At 41.5% G+C, this 20,366-nt stretch overlaps 1 protein-coding gene across 6 annotated transcripts in view; it reads left to right on the top strand.

Annotated features, from left to right (window-relative positions):
- HERC1 (HECT and RLD domain containing E3 ubiquitin protein ligase family member 1) overlaps positions 1–20,366 on the top strand; it is a 2,088,313-nt gene that overhangs the window by 93,662 nt on the left and 1,974,285 nt on the right. For all 6 annotated transcript variants that reach the window (XM_078685198.1, XM_078685199.1, XM_078685195.1 and 3 more), the window contains exons 3-5: positions 1,473–1,568; positions 2,474–2,668; positions 18,115–18,426. In XM_078685198.1, the coding sequence (XP_078541324.1) occupies positions 1,473–1,568; positions 2,474–2,668; positions 18,115–18,426 (603 nt within the window). The remainder of the gene's footprint in view (positions 1–1,472; positions 1,569–2,473; positions 2,669–18,114; positions 18,427–20,366) is intronic.

Here is a 20,366-nt window from a genome sequence, read left to right as displayed (position 1 = left end):
TGGACTCCACCATGTCTATGAAGCTGCAATCCTCTGAAGTGGCTTCTACGTTCTTAACAACCTTGAAATTGCTAAAGAAAATACTATGGTTTCTCCCATTTTCCCGTCAAAGAAGAGTCATACAGGCCATGGACACTCTCTATGCTGACTATGGCAACGTTCTATACCTAGGGGCGGATGAGGCATCCCTGAGCCAGGCTCTTGTTCCGCCTTCCAAAAAAGTCGTCCACATCTGGGCTTCTCCGGCAACTTCACTGGCTCCCAGTGACCAAGCATATCGATTTCAAAACTCTATGCTATATGCATAAAATCCGCTCAGGACCTCAGTTCCTGCAAAAAACGGCATGCCTGTACTATCCGGCTTGCACCCTGCACGCCAGCAGTGGTTTTCTGTTTGCTGTTGAGGGCTAGGCAATCTTTCTCTTTTCTTAGTCCCAGGCTATGGAACGCTCTTCTGGTGTCATTAACCTGATGCGTGCGGGCGGAATTCCGCTCGTATGCTGAGAATTTGTAAAGTGCACTTTACATGACGAGCTGGGCTCGTCATGAGCGTGCGAGGAGGCTACATCATGACGAGCCCAGCTCGTCATCAGCGTCGAAGGGGTTAAGATGCTGTACCTCCCTCTCCACTTTTCACAAGGAACGATAAACCTCATTGCTTTACCTCCTTTTAGGCTGATCTACCGGTTATCCAAGCACTGGGAAACCCTGTTGGGGTAGCCATGCGCTATACAAGAATACCATAATAATAATCCAGAGTCTAATTCTGTCTCTCCAGCATTAACTGCAGAGAGGCTTTGATTTTGTTACCTTCCTTGCATATGAAGATGTGTTTTGATTAATTTCTTGTGCCCTCTAGTTATGTTCATATCCCACCTATGCTTCTTCTTATAGTGGTGACATTGGTGAGTTAATTGTTGTAATTCGACACGACTTCAGCAATACCAGTCATATGAGATATCATCAGTAATGTCATGTGAGGTCATTAGCAGTGCATGGCGAGTTGTGAGTTTTGGTTTTCATAGCTAATCATACCTGTCCAATTTCAGTATTTTGAGTTTTTGTTTCATAATATTAAAGCTACTTCAACTATTTTTTTGATCATGACATTTCTGAGATTTGTTTTAAAATAAACGAGCAGAGTAAACTAAGATTGCCTGTAAGCGACTTTTCGCTGATTACATGGGATTGTTCTTAATATAATCTTGGCAAACAACAGCAAAGTTTAAACATAACACACGCCTTGGTTTTCAGGGATTTTATTCATGAACATCATCCTTGATATTGCTTGTTTCGATTTTAAAGTACCAAAAACGTGACCCTTGCATTGGCTTATATTTCTAGACTTTTTGTTTAACCTCTAGTCTTGTTTAATTTGAAACTGACTGCCTGACATATTTCTTCTAAACAAAAGCTGACAATTATTTCAGTTAAACTGAAATTCTTAAAAGTATTGCTTTATTGAATTGTAGGGTTCATCTGCTGATAGAAGTCAATGGCGGGAGCCATCAAGAACATCTGATGGCCTCTGTTCTTTGTATGAGGGAGCATTGTGCCTGTTTGAGGAGGTATGTTAAAATGCATGTCATAAGGAATTTAACTTTTTTGTGACCATTTAAGATCTAAGGGTACCATCCCAACTGGTTAATAATTAAAAAAAAAAGTCTTCCTTACAATGTAAGTTTCCTGCTAAATTTGATGATTCACTCTCTGTGTTTGATATTACCATGACCTGGCTCAAGTTTTGCATACTGTCATGTAAATTGAACAAATATTGCCCATAAAGCATGTGCTTGTTCTAAAAAGGACTTTATATTTATTTGCGTTTGCTAGCTTGAGGATGGTTACTCTTCCACATAGGTCAGTGGTTAAGGGTTGAGTGCTAATTGAAGGAGCAAAATTTCCTCAACCATTGAATAACCCTGTAAACACACAAAACATGTACATGCTAGCAAGAAAGCTAGGAGTTCAGGCAGAACTTCGCTGACGGCTTTTGGACTAAATGAAATCAGGAGCCAGGCAGTTCTCATAGGTACATCGGTTTCCAAAACTGTGTCAGTCTGGAACCCGAGTAAGGAACATTTTCTATTATAAACTCTGTAATACTTAATATTTAGATGCATACACTGTGAAAAAGAGCATGCATGTTCCATTATGTACAATTTTCTGATCCGGGGTTTTACAGGCTCCCACAAGAACCTATAGTACGTAGTCGCTGATTTTGCAAGGAAGATTCAGCGTTTCCATAAAATGTCAAATTCAGTTTTGTACACCTGTGCTTTTTAAGGACTGTGTGTAAAAAAGTGAAACAATGTATGCAAGCTATGGATACTGTATGGCTTCAAAATGTGGATGTTTGGATAAAATGTAAGGGGACAAAACCGCCATTAACTGGTATAGGGAAAACATATTAAAGGTGTGTAATTACAACAACTATTCACTGTGCATATTCATATTTCTTTTTTAATTGCAGGTTTGTCGAATGGCTTCAGACTATTCAAGAACATGTGCCAGCCCTGATAGCATTCAAACTGGTGATGCCCCAATTGTTTCAGAGACAAGTGAAGTATATGTTTGGGGAAGTAACAGTAGCCATCAATTGGTAGAGGGCACACAAGAGAAAATACTGCAGCCTAAGCTGGCACCAAGCTTTTCTGATGCACAGACAGTGAGTGGTGTTCCTAGTGATTCATCTAAAACTGTATAATGTTCTGTATATCTACTCAAGTAGTACTTTTATTCTGTTAGCCTCACCTTCTCACTCTTGCATATCCTTTCTTTTTAAATGGCTCATGGGTAGAATAACACACATATTTGACCTTTTAAAAATCTGATCTGCTCATTTGATTCCTAGAATTTCTCAGCTATAATTGTGTTATGATCATAGTCTTGAAAATTACCCGTTGCAGCTTCTCGCTGCTAGAAACTTTAGAAATTGTAATACCTTGCCTGTTCCTAACCTTGATCTGATAAAGAGTTCACTTTTAGGTGCTCGAATTAAACTTGGTGTGCAGTTGTTCTATGGGACAGAATATATATATGTGTATATATATATATATATTACTAGGTATACATAGTTAGGATTGTTTTCCATAGGGAAATCGCAACATTCTATTGGGAATAACTTTGGCGCCGGTTGCGGAATCTTCCTGAAATTAACTTTGCCTCGCGGCGCTCCGGTCCTTCCCTGAAAGTTTGGGGGGGATTCGTCAAGCGGGGGCCGAGATAAAAGGGGGGTCCCAAAACATGTTTTCCCCATGTTAATTTCCATAGGGCGGTTGGACTCACTTTTAGCCCGAACGGCTGAATGGTTTTCCACCAAACTTGGCAAAATTGTAGGGACTGGTAGCCCGATGTGCCTTTGCTATGTCTCAAGATATGTGCTCCAGTGGTTTTTACGAAAATTAACGTTGAAAAAATATATATTGGGCTACATTGGGCTATATATATGTTAGAGCCCAAATGTAGCCCAATGTTGCCCAAAGATGGCCACCAGAGACAAAAAAAACAAATGTAGCCCAAATATCAGCCAGATGTAGCCCAACTATAGCCCAATGACAGAATGTCCCAGAGTGTTCTAAAGAACAACTAGAGCGCTAACAGTCTTACTTATGACAAAAGTATGGCACACCTGAAGTCATCTTGATTGGAATAAAGTGTTAACACTTAAAACATTTAATTTGCAAAGGAACAAAATGAGGGGGTTCATTTTGCCATAGAAATTATGATTAGTGCTGAAGAAAGAAAAATTAGGGCACATTTTGAGTGACTTCTCAAATCCTCTTATATTTCAATAAAAAAATTCTGATATGCAGTCTCCCAAGATGGCCACCAGAGACAAAAGAGCCTGTGCTTAAAAACTCTGTTAGCAAAGCAGGCATTTGAGATTTAAAAAACTTTTAATATATAAAAACGTTATCCGCTAATAGAATTAGCATTTAAAAAACCTTGCGAATTCAATGAAAAAACCATAGGTTTCAGGCCTTATATAGTTAGGAATTAGCATTTAAAAAACCTTGCAAATTCACTGAAAAAACCATAGGTTTCAGGCCTTATATAGTTAGGAATTAGCATTTAAAAAAACCTTGCAAATTCACTGAAAAAAACCCATAGGTTTCAGGCCTCATATAGTTAGGAATTAGCATTTAAAAAACCTTTGAAATTCACTGAAAAAACCATAGGTTTCAGGCCTTATATAGTTAGGAATTAGCATTTAAAAAACCTTTGAAATTCACTGAAAAAACCATAGGTTTCAGGCCTTATATAGTTAGGAATTAGCATTTAAAAAACCTTTGAAATTCACTGAAAAAACCATAGGTTTTAGGAGTTATATAGTTAGGAATTAGCTTTTAAAAAACCTTTGAAATTCACTCAAAAAACTATAAGTTTTAGTGGTGTTATAGTTAGCTGGACATTTTACTCATACAAAATCATTGAAATTGCTCCTATATAGTTAGTTGTACTAACTATATTTCGCGCACCCGCAATCCATTGCTGATGATGTCACATATTAGATCATTCATGACATGGTCAGTGACATCACTGATGACATCTCAAATGACATCACTGATGACATCATCCACGTGACAATCACATACACCTTTTCATACACTATTACAATTTTTCATCACTCTTTGTAAAATACAGAGTATCATATTTAAATCCATTGTCACGGCAATACAAGTATCTAAAAATCCACTCAATGATTCATAGATGTATACACACATCTAATCACTTACCTATGGATTCACTCATACATGCTGTCAATGAACAATAGAACACTATCAAAAATACTTATACATCTATATCGACATTAAACAACAGCACGCATCCTATTCATATATGAAGTCATCCTACTCACTTATGCAAACAATGGATCATACTTACAAATTTACTTAGCAAAACACTTATACAAACACCACTTCTTCTATTCATTTAGATAGTAAGTCATACTTAGTGAATTATAAAATCATTATTACAAGTATACAGTTATCCATACAGTCACTCACACAATCATTGTGTCTTAGGTATACTTATTTATATACAACAACTGACACATACATACACTGCCTTTTATTTTTCTAGTTTGTTGGACCTGTACCATTGAGAAATATATTTGCTCATCACCACACCCATAAAGATATTCACTCACCCAAACAACTGTTAGAACATGTAGTTTTAACTTCATATATCTACTGAATCAACTATTCACACATCTTTGGATGGTCACACCCCCCACCGAACCACACACACTTTCACACTCCCATACAAATACTCAGTTAACTAATCAATAACTAATATAGACTTTCACATAGCTAGTAACCAACTATAGAATCAGTTTACACAACAACTGACAAAGTGATACAGATATTCACACAGTTTAGTCACGATACACTATATTTAGTGAGACATTATAAATTGGTCAAGTAAACAGTCAATTACACTGCTACTAAATCCTCCATCCAAATATTTATTTATATATATCCACTTATTCTTCAATGCAAATTGCTATATATATAATGCATATTTAAATAACGAAGCAAACCACATTCACTGGATGATGTCATCAGTGATGTCATTTGAGATGTCATCAGTGATGTCACTGACCATGTCATGAATGATCTAATAGGCGACATCATCAGCAGTGGATTGCGGGTGCGCGAAATATAGTTAGTACAACTAACTATATAGGAGCAATTTCAATGGTTTTGTATGAGTAAAATGTCCAGCTAACTATAACACCACTAAAACTTACAGTTTTTGAGTGAATTGCAAAGGTTTTTTAAAAGCGAATTCCTAACTATATAACTCCTAAAACCTATGGTTTTTTCAGTGAATTTCAAAGGTTTTTTAAATGCTAATTCCTAACTATATAAGGCCTGAAACCTATGGTTTTTTCACTGAATATATATATATATATATATATATATATATATATATGTATTACCTACTGGCGGTCGCCAGTAGGTATATATAGTTAGGATTTTTTCTCTATGGGTTTTTTGAAAATTCTATGTCTAATAACTTTGGCGTTTGTGGACGGAATTGGCTGAAATTTTCAGGAAAATGGCACATTTTGTTTCTGAGCAGCCCCTGAAAATTGGAGGGGGGTTCGTCCAGGGGGGGGTCGAGAAAAAAGGGGGGTCCCAAAACGTGTTTTTAACATTGAGTTTTCCATAGGGCGGTTGGCCTCACTTTTAGCCCGAACGGCTGAATGGATTTGCACGAAACTTGGCAAAATTGTAGGGACTGGTAGCCCGATGTGCCTTTTGTAGGTCTCAATATATGTGCTACAGTGGATTTTGAGAAATTAACGTTTAACAAAAGATATATATCTGTAACAGCGGACCGGGCAGCGCTCCAGGACGCGTACTTTTCGCGCAACGGAGCTTTGTGAAGCGAAGCTGATTGGTTCTCCGGCGTCTGTCAACATTCCAAACAGTCCGTAGCGGCCGCCATCTTGTCTCTCGGTAGGATCGAGAGACAAGAGGAGGCCAAAGCGAAGGGGCAAATGACCATAAGGGGGAATAGTAGATCCTCGCTGACCCCCTAGGTTTGATGTGGAGGTTTTAAAAGGGCCCCGCGGGGCAAAAAAAAAAAATAATAATAATAATCGAACGGCTGAATGGATTTGCACGAAACTTGGCAAAATTGTAGGGACTGGTAGCCCGATGTGCCTTTGCTAGGTCTCAATATATGTGCTTCAGTGGATTTTGAGAAATTAACGTTCAAAAAAAGATATATATCTGTAACAGCGCACCGCTTCGCGTACTTTTCGCGTTACGGAGCTTTGCGAAGCGAAGCTGATTGGCTCTCCGGTGTCTGTAAACATTCCAAACAGTACGTAGCGGCCGCCATCTTGTCTCTCGGTAGGATCGAGAGACAAGAGGAGGCCAAAGCGAAGGGGCAAATGACCATAAGGGGGCATAGTAGATCCTCGCTGACCCCCTAGGTTTGATGTGGAGGTTTTAAAAGGGCCCCGCGGGGCAAAAAAAAAAATAATAATAATAAAACGGCTGAATGGATTTGCACGAAACTTGGTAAAATATTAGGGACTGGTAGCCCGATGTGCCTTTGCTAGGTCTCAATATATGTGCTTCAGTGCATTTTGAGAAATTAACGTTCAAAAACAAGATATATATCTGTAACAGCGCTCTGCTTCGCGGAGATAAAATTATATCTGTATTACCTAGCTGTTGCTAACACCAGTTAGCGACGGCTAGTAGGAGATAGCGACCATCTTGGGCCCCACTTTGCATGTGAGTGATATTTATCACTAATGACATGCAAAGTGGGCATGCCAAGATGTTAGCGACTGGAAACAGTCGCTAACATCGCTATCTCCTATTATCAACTTTTGGAAATATTCGAGATAAGCGCGAATAGCTCCAAAAAGTAACAGCTGCCCTGAGCAGTTCTTAGCCATGTTATCCAATGGGAGGTGGATAACATGGCTAAGAGCATTAGCTCGGTAATGCATGAATATCGCTGAGTTTTCAGCGATATTAATGCATTGCGGTCGTTTTTTATCGTATTTGCGATAAACCTTGATAATAGCAAGGTTTATCTGCGATAATTTCTGACGGTAAAAAAATCTTTGCAATGCATCGTTAGGGATAAATATCGCTTAACTTTGGTAATATGCCCCAACGTCTGTTAACGTTCGATTCGAAGGAAATCAGGAAGTGTTGAAAAACATTGTCTGCGCCATCTTGTCTTTTTTCAAATGCCCCACTTTTGTCGTGCACGGCAGCCATTTTAGATGCCTTGACCAGACCCACTCTGTGCACGTTGTCGATCCTTAGCATGGCTCCCCACCCTCGCAAGCATCTCACCCAGGCAGTGGTCACCCCCGCTCTCTGTCTTATGCATGGGTAATAAACCTCCCCCCATCTGCGCTGCTCTTCCCTGAGAATCACACCCTGTGCCCGCCCGACACCTCCCTTTCGCCCTATTCACTACCGCACCCTCTGACACTCCTTTTCCTCTGTGTCCGATTGTCCAGGCCGGTCCTAGGCTATCAGCTAGCCCTGCAGATGTAGTTTATGGCCACAGCTGTAAAGAATCACCCCTCTTCAAAGGAGTTATAGTAGATCAAGGCCCACACTCGATGAGATCCGTCACAGCAGAAGCGTTGCTATTATCTGAAAACCATCCTGTATTGTGATTGGGGAGGGGACCGAGCGTGAAGCGGAAGATTCCAGGGATGACTCTTTGTACATCAAAGTTTTTACAATTATGTGTCACATTAAAAATATATAGCACTCCGACAAAGTAGTAAGATTATAAAACTTTAATTTATAAATATATACAAGAAAACAAAAATAGTAATAACATATAAAAAATTTTAGGGAAAAACAACGAAGTAGCGGTCGGCTGTGCGAATAGTCCCAACGCAGCACAACGTCCAGATTTCCGGCGTGGGGCGTCGCGGGGGGTGGGTCATCAGTAGCAAACTGTTGTGCGAATAGTTCCAAGGCAGCAGAACGCGCCGAAATCTAGATGACACGAAAGTGATGTCTAGTAAGTTGCCACCCAGCAAATAACGGCGTGGGGCGTCGCGGGGGGTGGGTCATCAGTAGCAAACTGTTGTGCGAATAGTTCCAAGGCAGCAGAACGATGGCACCAAGGTGATGTCCAGTAAGTTGCCGCACTGGTTTTGGTATCCTACAATGCTGCTCCGAATAACGGCGTGGGGTGCCCCGGGGGAGGCGGCGTGAACGGGCCTCTCCAGGTGGAGTGTCATCTGTTGTAGTGGGGCGCCCCTTTACCGTTTCAGTTGCCATTCCGTCCGTTTTTGGTCCACTGTGTCAAAAGCCGCAATTCAGCTGAGTTGCGCCCACTCTTGCGGTGCAGCGATAGGCGGCTGTCACAGGACTCTCAAAATGGCGGCAGGCTCTTTCCTTTTTGGGCCTGGTCCACTGAAATGGCCCTGGGACACCTTGGAAATTGGACGCTTGTCTGCTAGGTCTTGGACCCCATTCTCAAAAGCGTCCCCTCCGCCTTGAGAATTCATCAAAAGTTTTGGGGGCCCCGACTCCTGCAGGCTTCTGGTGGGGAGCGGCTGCCATGATTGCTCGCGGAATGACCACGACGGAGCTACGAGATGGTGGTGCTCTCATGCTGACGCCAGTTTAGTCTGAAACATCCAGAAACAAGGTGGGGCTTTCATCGTTTGGGAAAAAAAAAAAAGTTTTCATCCAATGAAAAGTGTTGTTTTTAGGTCATATGATCAAGCCTTCCATCATTAGGAAACCAAAAGTAAAATGAACCAATGAAAAGTTTTATAAACAAGTCACATGACCTGTTATGCGGCATAGGGTATAAAATGCGGAGAAAATACGTTGGCACGTGAGACGGCGTCAGTAGCGGACCGATGTGCGAATAGGCCGAAGGCAATACAACGCGCCAAGATCCGGATGGCACCGAGGTGGTGTCCAGCAAGTTGCAGCACTGGTGTGGCCATCCTACAATGCTGAAAGTCGGCGTGGGGCGCCCCGTTGGCCTGTGAGTTTGCGTCAGTAGCGGACCGATGTGCGAATAGGCCGAAGGCAGCACAACGCGCCAAGATCCGGATGGCACCGAGGTGGTGTCTAGTAAGTTGCCGCACTGGTGTGGCCATCCAACAATGCTGAAAGTCGGCGTGGGGCGCCCCGTTGGCCTGTGAGATGGCGTCAGTAGCGGACCGATGTGCGAATAGGCCAAGGCAGCACAACGCGCCAAGATCCGGATGGCACCGAGGTGGTGTCTAGTAAGTTGTCGCACTTCTGTGGCCATCCTACAATGTTGAAAGTCGGCATGGGGCGCCCCGTTGGCCTGTGAGATGGCGTCAGTAGCGGACCGATGTGCGAATGGGGCCAAAGGCAGCGCAACAATATTTTCTGACTGACACCACAAGGCGCTGAGATGCCAAGATCCGGATGGCACCGAGGTGATGTCTAAGTTGCGGACTGATGTGCGAATGGGGCCAAAGGCAGCGTAACAATATTTTTTGTATGGAAGATACCACTAGGCGTTGAGATGCCAAGATTCGGATGGCACCGAGGTGATGTCTAGCAAGTTGCTGTACTGGTGTGGTCATCCTACAATGCTGAAACTCGGCGTGGGTCGCCCCATTAGCCTGTGAGATGGCGTCAGTAGCGGACCGATGTGCGAATAGGCCGAAGGCAGCACAACGCGCCAAGATCCGGATGTCACCGTGGTGGTTTCATAGTTGAGAGGCACTTCATCTGCAGTGGGGCGCCGAGATCCGGATGGCACCGAGGTGATGTCTAGCAAGTTGCTGTACTGGTGTGGTCATTCTACAATGCTGAAAGTCGGCGTGGGGCGCCCCATTAGCCTGTGAGATGGCGTCAGTAGCGGACTGATGTGCGAATGGGGCCAAAGGCAGCGCAACAATATTTTCTGAAGAGAAGACACCAAAAGGTGCTGACATTCCAAGATCCGAATGGCACCGAGGTGGTGTCTAGCAAGCTATGCAGTTGAGTTGTGTGCGCACTTGCGGCGAATAGGTCGAAGGCAGCATAACAATGTTTTTTGAATAGAAGACACCACAAGGCGTTGAGATTCGGTTACCACCGAGGTGATGTCTAGCAAGTTGCCGCACTGGTGTGGCCATCCTACAATACTGCTCCGAATAACGGCGTGGGGTGCCCGAAGGGGGGGGGAGCCGGCGTGAATGGGCCTTCCTAGGTGGAGGCTCGTCTGCTGTAGTGGGGCGCCCCTTTACCGTTTCAGTTGCCATTCAGCTGAGTTTCGGCTGCTCTTGATGCTACAGCGACAGGCGGCTGCAAGAGGACTCTCAAAATGGCGGCCTGTTCTTTGGATTTGGGCCTGGTCCACTAAAATGGCCCTGGGACACCTTAGAACTCGGACGCTCGATTTTTTTTCCTTTCCTGTACATGCAAAAAAAGGTAAATGCCCGGTACGTTACACGCTTCATCTGCCACGATGACCTCTCCAGAGGAACCGAAAAAAAATATAGTTGTGGTAACTGTACCATGCATCGTCATATGGAGAGGTGGCACCAATTAATTATAGTGCTGCATAAAAGAGAGATTTGGAGGAGAACCCCTGACCTGCTAGTACATTCATCAAAGAAGTGGCACTGAGAGCTTCAGAGGCAAGGGAAACGGTCCCAAATATTTAGAAGAACTTTGGAAAGATTAAAATGACATGTTTAGATTGTGGCAAATTAATTTCATGTGGACAGATGAGTGTTACTCTAATAAATACAGCATATGAACATCATCATAGTCGATGGTTGGTAGAGACATTTTGACTATATCCTGGACCTGCCCGTCCTCGCCCAAAATGGCGCCGGAATAAATGGGACTCGTAACTCCTTGTTGTGTACTGGTTGCAGAACCTTGAAATCACGAGATACGTATGCAGTTTTAAAGCACATGGCGGGCGGGGACGAGAATTGATTGACTATTTCGACATCCCTATTGATATTAAGTTCTGATGTGTTATTGATTACTGTACTGTTGAAAGTTCGAATTAATGTCACCCATGGTACTTGCCCGCAAATGTATATCTAGATAATTTTATTGTAACTGGCCCTGTCGTATTTTAATTATAAAATGTACGTCCACCGATTCCGTAACTGTTAGACACCTTAGTTCTTGCAACCTAATGGCCCGCCCGTTACGTTCCTCTACAGTGTAAATGTCTATTCATCATATACGATTACAGTTTGCTCTGTGGCAGGCCCACGTGGTTATAGGCTCGTATTTGTATAATGAAATTTTCACAATAAAGGTTTTTAAAAGAAAACATGGTAGTAGTATATACATTGGTAAAGTTTTTAATAATAGTGACTGTTTTAGAATCATTAAAAGGCAAGTGAAATAAAGCAGACCAATTACATGAAGGGTAAAAGGTATAATACGAAGGAACGCAGTAAAGATAAATGGTCAAGGGCTGTTGTGTTTTCTATTCCTGCAACATAAAGTGATCGATAAGAATCTCATATTCAGGCGTATCGGCGACTAAGACAGCAGGTCGACCCTCTTTTGCTCAACGGCTCCGTCATGGGACGAAGAAACGCTCTTTTTCTCGAAAAAAGAATATATTTTACTTGCAGGACAGTTGTAAAATTTCCGGGAAAGTACATTAGCCTGGAAAAGCGTAATTTTTAGGTCATATGACCAAGCCTTTCATCATTACAATAAGAAAAGTAAAATGAACCAATGAAAAGTTTTATTAACAAGTCACATGACTTGTTATGCTTACGTTACGCGCTGCGCGCCCCGGATGACTTCCGGATGCGCTAACGCGGCGCGTCATATGACGCATTACGCGACAACGCAGGTACAGAATATAGTCAAAATGTCTCCACCAACCAGCGGTCGGAACACAACCCCTTTCAGCAGGCTAAATAGTTCTGTTAAATGACAACAGAAGGGACAGGCAACAAGAACCATCAGTCAAAGAGGGGAGGGCTAGTTCTTCTCTACCGGGTTACATTGGGGCGCTACCGGAACTGATCGAATTGGTAGTCTACAGTGTTTCTGGATGTTTCAGACTGAAGCTGGGGTTAGCATGAGAGCAGCACCATTTCGTAGCTCCGTCGTGGTCATTCCGCAACCAATCATGGCAGCCGTTCTTTATCGTTATTTTGGGCGGGGTGGGTGGCAGAGCCGAGCTGTTTTGCAGCCATCATTGTGTGGAGTTCAGTTCATCTCACTAGTTTTGTATTTGTCATGAGGGGTTGTTCCTAATGTTTCTATTTTAGCGAGGTCAAAAAGAGATCCCATTAGTGGCCTACTGATTTTGCTCGATTCCTTTTCTTTTTTTTTACACGATTTTTCGTTATCTGCAAAGACTAAACAGAGTATTGCGACTCTGTGTTTGTTTGTAAATAGAGAATGAACCAAAGAGAACTAATTCTAAAACAGTAAATACTTGGATAACAATCAATCAAATGGAGAGAGAAGCAGGCACGACGGATTACAACGGGGGCAAAGGCCTGCGTTAACTACCTTTTACTATCTGCAAAGAGAGAGTACTCCTAATAGAAATGAGGGGGGGGGGCACCATTCAAAGCAGATCAGTGTGCATAAACACGAAAATGTTTTCACTTACCACGTACTTGACATTCGACAGCTTATGATATTTGCTATTAAAAAACCATTGAAATTCACTGAAAAAACCATAGGTTATAGACCATATATAGTTAGGAATTAGCATTTACAAAACCTTGAAAATTCACTGAAAAAACCATAGGTTATAGACCATATATAGTTAGGAATTAGCATTTAAAAAACCTTATTTTACTCACACAAAACCATTGAAATTCCATATATAGTTAGTTGCACTAACTATATATCGCGCACCCGTAATCCACTGCTGATCATGTCACATATTACATCATTCATGACATGGTCAGTGACATCACTGATGACATCACTGATGACATCTCAAATGACATCACTGATGACATCACTGATGACATCTCATTTGACATCATTCTTGTGCTAATACGATAAACCTCTTCAGACTCTAATATAACCTTAGATACACTCAGTGTATACAGACACTCACACACTGCCACTCATCCATGGAGTTACTCACACACCCAGTCAGTCATGCAAAGAAACAATCTCACCTCCATTTCTTCAACTATACAGTTAAACACACCTTACTTATTGAAACATATACTAACACATATTTACTCTCTTATACAATCCCTGATACAAGTTCACAATGATCGATACAACCACTCACTCATTCAGTGGCTCTCATGCACAGTTATTTATATATGCCAACTCTCACATGTACTGTGTTTTACATATGTACTTACTATGACATGTAGCATTGAGATATCCATTCACTCATCAATACACTCATGCACACAGTCAACTGCCCATGTAGCTGTTTCCACATGCACTCTTGAACTCATACACCTAGTGAATAAACTGCTCACACATCTATGCATAGAGTCACACACCTTCCAGCCACCCCCACACAAACTCAATCTCCCATAGAAATACTTGGGCAACCAATTAATAACACATATAGCCTCTCGTATAGCTAATGATCAACACATGCAGCAGTTTACAGAACAACAGACATAATGATGCACAAATTAAGACAGTTGAGTCACTAACCCATGCATTCAGTGAGACACATTTAATCACTCACTCATACAGTCAGTCACGCACCTACTAAATCCTTCATCCAGACACTTATACATCCACTCATTCTTCAATATGTAAGACATATTTTAACTTTACAGAAACATACAGTCACTGGATGTTGTCATCAGTGATGTCATCAGTGATGTCATTTGAGATGTCATCAGTGATGTCATCAGTGATGTCACTGACCATGTCATGAATGATGTAATATGTGACATGATCAGCAGTGGATTGCGGGTGCGCGATATATAGTTAGTGCAACTAACTATATATGGAATTTCAATGGTTTTGTGTGAGTAAAATAAGGTTTTTTAAATGCTAATTCCTAACTATATATGGTCTATAACCTATGGTTTTTTTCAGTGAATATGAATATATATATATATATATATATATATATATTTTTATTGACATTTTCAAGAACAAATCTCATTACAACACAACAGTACAGCATTATACCGAATCTGTACGGGAGTTGAAATAGTCACAGTCCATACAATGCACACAACATCTGCAATAATACACACCCCACCTACTCACTAAGGGACAGAATATTTAATACTGGTGCAGAAAGCACAGATGAGAAAAGAATATATACACATCCCCAATTCCAATCAGCAGCCTTAGCTGCTATGTCACATTTCCTTCCTTAGTTATTTTACTAACAATATTTGTTAAGCACACTGGAGCTGGTCATCTAATATGTTTTGGCTTAGAAGGGTGTGGTCTGAAGGAAAATGGTTGCTCATGGAACTCTACAGAAGGTGACCTAGGCCTTTGTAGTGCCTCTAAAATGGGGAATTGTTAACAGAAGTTGTGAAAAGCAAATCTAATTCAGACAACAATATCAAGATAGTTCACTCATTTAAATGGTAGACAGTTTAATATCCACTTTCTATTCACAGATCGACTTTCTGACGTGTGATCATGTTTTCTGAGACATAGGCCAAATGCTGTCACAATTCAATACTTATACAAAATTGATATTCTAAAGCACAGCAGTAGCCAAGGCTCAAATTGAATGCTGCTCCTACTACTAAGGCTTTATGTTTTTCAACCAGTAGGAGAATGATATGCTTAAATGTTTGTAGTTAAAATTAAAAATATTAAAAAATAACTCTAGTACTATTATGTGTTTAGAATATATTCTACATGGTCAAGTTGTAAAAAAAAAACTATAATTTCCGCAATCTTGGTTGCTATTATTTCTAATGTGTATATTGTCAGCATGTAATAAGCTGACCCAAAGGTTTTCCAATATGAAAAGTAATGGGCTAAAAGAAACCTTTACATTTACCTGTGGTGATGGGTAGCTCTTGAGAGCAGGCGTGGCTCCAAGTAATATGGGGTGTCCAATTTTAATCTTTCATGAACCAGTCTAACTGTGGCTGTTAGTACAACATTAGCCACAGGTACTATTGATGAGGACCATTAGTTTTAATAACGAGAATTTTAATGAAGTTGACTAAAAAAATATTCCATACTTAGGAAATGTCCTTTCCAAATAAAGAAGATCTAACGCATAGAGCCTGCGTTGTGCTAGTTAGTGATGCATACTGCCAAGTTATAAATTTAACTACTGCTGGATTGGGTTGACTGTCAGTCACAATTTCTGATGTTGAAAGGAGATTGTCTTTGTCAAGGTTGCCCTGATTGAAACTCGACCTGTTTCAGCTGGTGGTCAGCGACACGTTTTTTTTAGGGTACCCAGGCAAATGTGGTTGGCCCCTTCAATCACCATTCAGAGTACCCAAATTAGCATTATATATCTAGCTGTTGAAGCATGCCCACCATCAATAAACAGATGGTGTTTACCGGAGGCACCAGCAGGATTACCATGGAATCATTAGCACTCTCGCCACTCTATGGCCTTGGACCACAGATTCTGCCTACTCAGTGATGGTACACCATACATCCAGTGGTCTGTCCAGTACTGTTCCTGCCCAAGTACAGTGGGATTAATGTATGTGCTTTAGTACAGTAAACAAGACGCCAATACAATACTTTTATTATTTATTTTGATAATCTCACACATCATAAAAGCAGAGTGCACAATGGAACGTTCACATATTCCATATAAAACATTTTCAATTTTAAAAAATATTTTTTTTTATTGATTCAAAGCATTAAACAGTGGGCATAGAAAAATCAATACATGCTTACAGAAATAGTGGGTCATTGTGGAATCAAATTCACTGGCACTTCGGGTATACAATACAGTCATAACAATTCGATAGCCCTCCCCCATCCTCCATACGCCCCTCCCTCACTCAGAATCGATGTCACTGCCTAATTGCGGTGGCTCGCATATGAAACCCCTGTACTCATTCCATGCCCCCCAGATTTTAGCCCACTTTTTCGGACATTTTCTATTCAGATACACTGCTCTTTCAGCCACCATCGCAGAGTCAAGATCAGAGCACCACTCCCTAAGCGCCGGCACCTGTGCTGCCCCCCAGAACCTGGCTATATTCCTTTTAGCGTACTTGATACTCAGCGTGGCCCAGTCTTGCATGGAGTCATTAAGATCGTTTGGATCCCAAATATTCAATAAGCAACATCTCGGCCCTGGGGCCAGCGACTCTTTAACCACCTGCGATACAGTCTGCATAACCTGCACCCAGGAATTGGCAATCCGTGGGCAGTCCCATATGGTATGAAAGAACGTACCCTCCTCCCCGCACCCTCGGAGACAATACGGATGTGTGGCTTTCTTCATCTTGTAAAGAGAAACCCTAGTGTAATAAACACGATGTAAAATTTTGAACTGTACCAATCTGAGCCTAGCTGGAATAGCCACTTCCCGCGGCGAGGAGAGCGCCGTTTGCCAGGCCGACTCATCGAACTCGCCCGCCACAGCAGTCCACGCGGTCCGCAATTTCAGGGTGGGATCAGTCAGGTTATTAACGAGCTTACGATATACGAAGGAAGTAGCTTTTTTTGGGCATATGTTCCGTTAAGAGCCTATCTTCCAATGGGGTAGATTCCGGCAGCTCCTCACCAGGCTGGATTAGTGAAATTTTCACTTTTTTTAAATTGAGCACTGACCTTGCTATCCATGCAAGCAAGGAGCGACATTAGCCAAATATCCAAGAACAACGAAGAGGTTGAGTCGGACTCCCTTCAGGGCTCCAATTCTGCATGATTGGCATTTGTGAGGTCTGATACTGAGGCCTGAAATCGGCAAAAAAAACCTGTCACACGGTGCACATTATTTCCTTTATTCAAGAACGTCAGAGGGAAAAAGAGTTGACTTCTAATGGCAATCAGTACTGAGACCTGTTCCTTGATTCAGATTATCCTTGCAGCCTTCCCTAGTCAGAAACATAGAAAATAGGGAAGGGAAATGAAAATGGGCACATGATCATTGATACTAATAGTGTGGTACCATTTTCTTATATAAACCGTGTTGAAATTCCATCCATTTTGTTTGGCTACTTCTACCCTGCATCTTATTTCGAGGAGCCTCCTGATTAACTGTTTCTCACTCCTGTAAGGGTTAATATCATATCTCTTTTACAATTCTCCCCTCAATTTCTTTCATTTCCTCTATTGCCAGATTTTAGCTTTGTTGGTCATGTTCCCTTAATTCCAACTGTCCTCTTTAATGAGACTTGGGGATGGGATTACCCTATCTGCCTCCTCTTCCGTGTCCTTGTATGTGTTGGTAGCCTTGGGTTCCCCTTTCCTCACAAGTGTCCTCTTTTGTAGTTTCTAGAAAACCTCTTCAGTCTCTGCACTCTGTAATTCCTTTGGTCATTTTGGGATTGGGCTATGTTACTCATCATATTTGGAAGGCACTGCATAGACCTACATCAAGGAAAGTGATTCATCCATGTGCATGTAATCTCACCTACTACATCATTTTTTGTGATCACTATAACTTGACCTATTTCTGTTTTGTCATTCTGTTGGTTCAGTATTATGATTCACTGCTCCTAAACACTTTGCGTATTTGTTTTCTTTTTAGATTGAAGCTGGACAATATTGCACATTTGTAATCTCTACCGATGGCTCCGTTCGAGCCTGTGGAAAAGGCAGCTATGGAAGATTAGGACTTGGCGACTCTAATAATCAGTCTACTCTTAAGAAGTTGACCTTTGAACCACATCGATCGATTAAAAAGGTATCCTCGTCTAAAGGATCCGATGGACACTCTCTAGCTTTTACTACAGAAGGAGAGGTCTTCAGCTGGGGTGATGGAGACTACGGCAAATTGGGACATGGCAATAGTTCAACACAGAAGTATCCTAAACTGATTCAAGGCCCTCTTCAAGGAAAGGTATGTATTTTGGCTTTTGGTTTCTCTGAATTTGTTGTGTTTTATGAACGTAATTTCTGGCCACTGAATTATATATGTTCGGATGCATTTATTTGTGAGTTATTCATTGCTAATATTCTATTTTAGTGAATAAAGAATGTATTAAGGCCAATGTCTTTCTGTTAGATTATTAGCAGTCTTGCAAAATAAAGGTTTTCTGCCTGGTTTGGTGAAATGGTATTTTTTTGTTGTTGAAATTTAATTAAGTTTTTTAATTTTTAATCAACATTTCATCACTATTCTGTACTTTTGAGAATCCTCACTGTCAGAAGTTGTCACATTCAGGGAAATGGATCACATTAGTAGATTATCATAGGTACCTTTACATTGGCTAAAAGAAACCAGCGATATTGGTTTTAGCAGTTTAAGGGAAAAAAGCACCTAGAAAAAGGAATGAACCTCTGAAACAATATCAGTTTGTTGTTCGGATCTAGGTATGATTTCAGGCCGACTGTGGTTGGTATACCAAGCAGGTCACCCTGATATAAGTTTACCTTCAGTCTTTTTTTTTTTTGGTGGTAAAACTCCAGCTCGGTAGGTTCCGATGCAGAAGCTGGCACGGGTCCCTTAAAGTCACTAGTATTGGCGCAAAAAGCTCAGAGAGGGACAAGGTTGCATTCTGTAGCTGCGTAGGTCGGTTCTTCGTTGGGATAGATTTGTGATGCTGCACCGATATTACCTTCAGACTTAGTCACGTTTTAGGTTTGCAGTTCCAACAGCTTGACCAGTTTGGAAGATAAGCTCAGCAGCAGGATAACTTTACTGCGATGTCCAGCTGAACCTGGTTTTCTCTTCCTCAAAAAGCTGAGCGGCACTAACTGGGCTTTCTTGCCTGACATGGGTGGAACCCCCTGGTTAAGCATCTGCACTGTTTCCAGATCCTCCAGAGGTGGAACAAATGGGTAAGTCCCATGTTTTACCCACAGATTTTTGTGCAGGATTCTAGGTGTTTTGTCTCTCTCCATCCTGGCTCTTCCAAGATCCATTACTCTATGGTCAGCTGAGCCCCCTGGAGTCAGGAGTCCTTCTGCTTTTTGCAGCCGGTAACCTGGAGGTCAGGCTTTGAAAAATATTTTGAGTCCCTAGGTGCAAGTTGGACCTCGGAGTCCTTAAGTCTCTTTATCCTTCCAACCGGACAGTCTTCAGGAGTAGTCTTTCCAGGTCCAGCAATGTTTTCTTCAGCATTAAAAAAATATATTCTTGTGTGTCGTACAACTTGCAGCAATCTTGTGTATTGTATCCAACATCTGATCCTCTATAGGCTTCAGTAGTGGTAGTTGGATGTAGTTCTCTAGAGCCCTTTAATGATAACATCTTGTTCTTCCATTATATTCTTAAGTGTTTGAGGTCAAAACAAGTAGTTTCTTCACCCCATTTCAGAGTTCCTCGTGTCAGCAGGGATTTTCCTCCGATATATTTCCCTGAGTATGTTCTGAGAGCCCATTTTCATTCAAGGCCATCTTTCCCTGCTAACATAGATTCAAGCAAGGGACAACTTATTTAGATATTTTTAAGTTGGTGTAGAGTGAGAGCTTTTCCCCCTTATTTTAAGGTCCTGCCTCTGATCTGCAGCAGTAAGACAGGTGGGCTCTATTTCTGTTACACTTCATTTTGGTTAAAAGTTACGAACATCACCGTTCCTTGTTCTTATAAATGAAATGCTACATCCCTTATTCATTACTGCAGGGTTGACACCCTTTCCTCTCTACTTACCTACATTTATGCCTGTTCTCAACTTATTTCTCTATCTTTGTTGGCTACTCTTTGGTAGCGAGATGTTGCTCTTCCATAGGACTTGGAATAAATTACTGTGCCTGAAGATCAAATCGCACCGGTTTATAGTAAGTTATGTGTTTCTTGCTCTTTAAATATGTGCTAAAATGTGTCGTTTTTTTAAATCA

The sequence above is a fragment of the Lissotriton helveticus genome, chromosome 3_2 (assembly GCF_964261635.1).
Source record: "Lissotriton helveticus chromosome 3_2, aLisHel1.1, whole genome shotgun sequence".
NCBI lineage: Eukaryota > Metazoa > Chordata > Amphibia > Caudata > Salamandridae > Lissotriton > Lissotriton helveticus.
The sequence above is the reverse complement of the archived record's forward strand: the minus strand, read 5'-3'. Positions and strand labels throughout refer to the sequence as shown.